Genomic DNA, 6,000 nt, shown 5'->3' on the forward strand with positions numbered 1-6,000 from the left:
TACTAGGAATGGTCACTTAACCCAACACAGACATTGGTCCTTCGGAGTCTGAGGGCCCCCCCCCCCCTCCCCACGCAGGGCTCTGTTTACAAGATGAGTCACAAAGGAAGGCAGCCTTGCTGCTTTAACACTCGGTGTTAAATCCCCCGCAGCACCAGAATGGGATATCTATCATGTTGCCAGGGCAACAGCAGCGCAGAGTCAGGCCAAACGATGAATGAGCAGATGGAGTGTCAACTACAGATAGACCTTCAAGTGATTAAAGTCTTCTTTCTGTGTCAACTGCTCAAAATTTTAAAACTAATCAACAAGTTACATAACTGTCTTCAGTGAACTGAAAATAAAAAAATGCTGGAAATCACAGTGGGTCAGGCAGGATCCATGGAGAGACAGCAAGCTAACCTTTCAAGTCTAGATGACTCTTCATCAGAGCTGAAGTGTGGAGGGGGCGGCATTTATGCTCTGGTGGGGGTGGGGAAGAGAGAGAAAGGCTGCTGATAGTGCAGGTTAAGTGATCGGAATGTGAGAATGGCAGAACAATGCTGTGACTAACTGCCAGACTGGAAAGAACAGAGAGTCCCATTGGAGTGGGGGGAGGGAAGACAGAGGGTATGCTGACAGAATGTAACAGGTAAAGGTAAAATAAACAGAATGAACGGGAGTGAGTTCTAGATCTAGATTCCCTACAGTGTGGAGACAGGCCTTTCACCCCAACAAGTCCACATCGACCCTCCAAAGAGTAACCCACCCAATGCACCTAGCAACTATGGACAATTTAGCATGGCCAATTCACCTGGCCTGCACATCTTTGGAATGTGGGAGGAAACTGGAGCACCCAGAGGAAACCCATGCAGACACAGGGAGAACATGCAAACTCCACATGTCGCCCAAGGTTGGAATTGAACCTGGGACCCTGGCGCTGTGAGACAGCAGTGCTAACCACTGAGCCACCATGCCACCCTAATCTGAAGGTGTTGAACTGAATATTAAGTTTCTCTTAGGTGTCTTCTGCCTGCTCCCCAGTTCATGACTGGTGTAAAAAGGTAGTAGCATTCAAAGGGGAATTATATAAGTGCTTGAAAATAAATATTTTCAGGGTTATAGGGATTGGAACTAGTTGGACAGCTCTTTCAAAGAGCTGGAACAGACAAGATAGGCTGAAGAGTTTTCTTCAGGCATTTTGGGGATGCTCCTCATGTCTTTATGAAGCATCAAGTTTGGATCTCACCCTCGGGGGAATGATCCCATGTCATATTATTTTGTATCGCTCTTGGTACCGTTTGTGATATTTTATACACACTCACAGTATTTATTACTTTTGTTCATTCGTGGGATATGGCTGGGCCAGCATTTATTGCCTGCCCCTAGATGGTTTTGAGAAGGTGAGCTGCCTTCTTGAACTGCTGCAGTCTGTGTGGCTACAAAAATAAGAAAGATTCTTTCTCCAAAACCTCACCTCAGGGCTCTGTTTCCTGGTGGAGTATGGTCCATGAAAACTCAGTATCGAGACAGTGAATGTCAGGAGGGCTATTTCTCTATTGGAGGTTTCACAGTTTGGCCTGATACAGTTTTCAGCTGCCATCTGCACCAAGGCCTTTCGCAGTTAGAATAAGTGAATAAGGAGAAGTAAAAATATTTTTATTTTTAGGTCGATTCAATTTAGCAACTTCACTGCAATCAAACGAGAGAAAGATCAAATCAGGAGCTGAACATGCCAATAGCATGTAGGCAGACATCACATAGACAGCACGGAAACAGCTCATTCAGCCCAAGACAGTCATATTTAAAAATAAGGGGTCACCCATTTATAATGGAGATGAGGAAACACTTTTTTTCTCTCAGATTGTTGTGAGTCTTTGGGAATTCCCTTACTCAAAAGACCATGGATGCTCACTCTTTACATATCTTTAAGGCAGAGGTAGATAGATTGTTGATTACTGAGGAGTGGAAAGATTACCAGGGGTATAGAGTTGAGGTTAAAATCAGATCAGCCATGATCTTAAAGGCTCAAAGGGCCACGTGGCCTATTCTTGTTTGTATAAAAGGATCTTGCCAGTGTTTACGCCTGACATGAATCTCCTGCAGCCTACTTCATCTAATCCTGTCAGTATATCCAACTATTCAATTTTTCCTCATCTATTAGTCTGGCATCCTTTTAATTCCTGTCCTGCTGTAGCTGCTCCTATAAGGAGATCTGCTGTTCTGGTATGTTGGTGACTAACCCTGGTTAAGTATGAGGCTTATACTGTGTGAGGTCCCAGACCTTTCACTTCCCTACCTGCCATGACTGTGCCTTGGGTGTATGTCATGCACCTTGTTGTTCCCAGTCTTCTGAGTGATCGCTCTGCTCTCATACTCTTCCCATATCTTGGATGTAAGAAGAGACGGCTGACGTCCCATGCCACACCAGTCAAAGCTTGTGGGCCCCTCACTTTGTTTTGAATGATTTCTGAGTTGAGATCCTGGTGTAATTGCTAGCAGAGTACACAACCAGCTTCCCAGAGTTATAAGTGAACATGTTGGAGTAGGGGTTGGAACGCTAAATGGAGTCAGAAGCTGACATTTTGGGGTCACAAGCTCTGAGTTCGTACTGGCCAATGGCTGTACTAGTTTTCCCTTCCTTCCCAGTTGCTCATCCGGCTGGGAGGGTCACAAGAGCTTTCATTCTTAAAATGAGGTTGCATCGGGAAAGATTTTGGGAAGCACTCTGTGAAGAGAGTTTTGGGGAAACTGATCTCCCTTTCTGATGTACCTGTATGGCTTGGCAGTGGATCATGGGTACAAGCCCTCAGATCTCCGATACCTTCAAATGCACCTATGCCATTTGTCCTTGTGTTGCTCCCGAGTCTATACCTCCTTTCTGATGAACTGCCAAGTTGCAATTACGATGTTATGACACTAAACCAGAGCCACATTACACAAATGGCCCAGTCCCTCGTGACCTGATCTGCTTTGGCCACTTAAATGGGGGTCTGCCCTTTGTAATTTCACAGCATTAACTTCTACATCCCTTTCTCCCACAGCAAAAAAGCAGCGGGAAAAGGCAAGGTTGGAGGCCGCTGGAAATAAACAACAAAGTATATTGGATCTGCATTCAGAGGTTTGCTTCCGACAGACGGCATGATTCCAAACACAAAGACACACTTCCTGACATAGCTCCTGTGCTTTTTTTCCATAGCTACACAGCCAAAATGTGTGTTTCTCACAGTTGATGAAATGGAATTTCCTGAACCTTTCCCTTACCTTCAATGCTTCAATAAAATAATTTACAAAATGATATCTACAGAGTTTGGAAGTGTACCTTTCTGGCTGTTTTGTTTTGTTACAGTGAACGACCAACAGTGACATTACTGGTGACGCTAAGCTCTAAGCTTCTCGATTTGCCTTTTCAATCAGTCTCCCACTTCTTTGATCAAGTGTCAGGAATGCACTGCCTAGGAGGGTGTGTGTGTGGAAGCAGACTATTTCCTCTGGCAAGTGTGTTGATAATCAGAGGTCACAGATTTGAAGTAATTGGCAAACGAACTAGAGAGGAATCAAGAATTGGTTTCATGAAGAGGGTTGTTATAAGCTAGAATGAACTACATGAAATCCGTAAGACCATCGAAAAGGCAACTGATTATGCACATGGAGAGAGCTAATCTTCAGGGTTACCGAGAGAAAGCTGGAGTGTGGTGCTAAATCTCCTGCAAAGAGCTGGCATATTCGTGACAGACTGATTGGCCTCATTTTGTCTGGATGACTTTACAATTCTATCCCTTTCTCCCTCACATAGTTTACTGTGTCCCCTTAAAAATGTGCATGCCACTCACCTCAATCATTCCACGTGGTAGTAAGTACCATATTCTCAACAAAATTGACGTCCATGGACTGTACTTTTGCATATTAACTGGTCCCATACCCTTAAACCTGCATTTCCTTTAAATGAGGGCTTGAGAATCTAAGTATAGATGTCACGAGTTTCTGTGCCACTGTGATTGAGACTACACATCCCAGTGACTGGCAGACCATCTAATATGTTCGGTTGACCATTCGTAGCAGATAGCATGCTGACAGTGCTCAATCAGCCCATACTTACAAGCCACAGAATACCATGTAAGACCAAAAGATGTAAGAACAGCCCTTCAGTCTGCTCTGCCATTGTGAGACCGTGACTCCCCGATAATTGTTAACTCCACTTTTCTGCCTTTTCCCCATAACCCTAGATTCCCTTACTGATTAAAAATCTATCTCAGCCTTGAATACCCTTAATGACCCAGCCTTCACAGCCATAGAGTCATACATAATGGAAAAAGCTCCTCAGGTCCAACTTGTCCATTCAGACCAAGTTTCCCAAGCTAAACTAGTCCCACCTGCCCTGGCCTATATCCCTCTAAGCCTTTCCTGTTCATGTATCTTTCCAAAGGTCTTTTGAATATGCCCTCTGCAGTAAAGAATTCCACAGATTCCCTACCATTTGAAAGAAGAAATTCCTCCTTACTTTTGCCTTAAGTGTGTGACCTCTTATTCTGAGATTATGCCGCCTGGTCCTAGATTCTCCCACCAGGGGAAACAATTTTACCACATCTACCTTGTCTGATAAGTTAGGAATTTTGTGTGTTTCAATAAGGTTGACTGTCATTCTTCTATATTCCAATGAGTACATACTCAACTTACTCAAACTCTCCCCATAAGACCATCCCTCCATACCTGCTATCAGCTTAGTGAAGCTTTTCTGGATTGCTTCCAATGCCAGTATATTTTTTCTGTAGATAAGTGGCCCAAAGATGTTCACATTATTCCAGGTGTGGTCTGACTAGTGCATTGCACAGTTTTAGCAAACTACCCTACTTTTATATGGTATTCCCTTTGAAATATAGGCAATCATTCTATTTGCCTTCCTGATTAACTGCTGAATTTGGATTTTTGTGATCTGTGGACAAGGACTCCCAAATCCCTCTGTTCTGTAGATTTCTGCAGTCTTTCTCCAATTAAATAATATTCAAATAATGTCCAGCATTTGATGTTATTGTGCTATTGAACGATACTTGCTAAATAATCCAGATTGTGCTGTGAAATACACAGGAAACCAATTTAAGATTATCAGTTGGGCTCTTAGTGTGATGCATTTGCACGTGCTAGGAACAACATAAATTAAATCACTAGACCATGGTTTTTGGAGGAAAAAGTTGCATCTTTTTTCATTGGAAAATGGCTCATGGAGACTGCCAATCTCTGCTGCATTGCCCAACCATCTGACCAATCAGTGTTGACCTGTTTGATCTGAGATTGACAGTTAACTGCATCTCCACACCAAGAGTAGCCCAACTAGTCAGAATCCTGTTCTCATGTTGTAGCGAACAGTGATTCTTTTCCGACCCTGGTTGCTTGCACCCACGTCCTGATAACCGAAAAGCTTTGTCTTTGTCTCTCCTGTTAGCAATGTTGAAGTCAATTAATAGTTAATTGCTCAGCATATGCCATGTTGATTTCCAAAAGATTACATGTTGTTTTTATGAAATGCAGGGAAAATAATTAAACAACCACTTTTTCTTTTAATATAAAAAATATTTTGCAGCTGAAAGAAAGGGTTGCATTGTTGCAGAGATATGCACTAGTTCCAACATCTTTCCTGTGTGCAATACAATCTAATGCTCACAATAAAGATGCTGCTTTGAAAAGACATAAAACATTATATAACTCAATATTACTCATTTCTGCAGAGAACTCGTGCATTCCTCTAAGGCCAAAAGTTTAAGTGATGCAAATAGTTCAAATAGAAGTCAATTGAGAGGATGTTAAGTAAACCCAAGGTTATTGTATACAAAGGTCGAATACGAAACTATAAAATCTTGGCCTTGGTGTTTTGAGTTCCTGGAAACATTCTTTGTTTCTTTTTCTTTTACAGAGAGTTGTCTATCACACTTGAAAAATGAGAGCGGAATTGATTGTTCATCAACGTACAGATTATATGTGTACAATGGCACTGCTGCATTGGTTTCATAAAAACAAGATGGCAAC

General features: G+C 42.5%; 1 protein-coding gene across 2 annotated transcripts in view; it reads left to right on the top strand.

Annotated features, from left to right (window-relative positions):
• The window catches only part of tnnt1 (troponin T type 1 (skeletal, slow)), a 39,520-nt gene extending 36,243 nt beyond the window's left edge, over nt 1–3,277 (top strand). For both annotated transcript variants that reach the window (XM_043679617.2, XM_043679618.2), the window contains one exon: nt 3,024–3,277. In XM_043679617.2, the coding sequence (XP_043535552.2) occupies nt 3,024–3,069 (46 nt within the window). In that variant the 3' untranslated portion in view covers nt 3,070–3,277. The remainder of the gene's footprint in view (nt 1–3,023) is intronic.
• The last annotated feature ends 2,723 nt before the right edge of the window (nt 3,278–6,000 follow it).

The sequence above is a fragment of the Chiloscyllium plagiosum genome, unplaced genomic scaffold, assembly GCF_037043375.1.
Source record: "Chiloscyllium plagiosum isolate Xiang-an unplaced genomic scaffold, Cpla_swu_hap1 HiC_scaffold_33, whole genome shotgun sequence".
Taxonomy (NCBI): Eukaryota; Metazoa; Chordata; class Chondrichthyes; order Orectolobiformes; family Hemiscylliidae; genus Chiloscyllium; species Chiloscyllium plagiosum.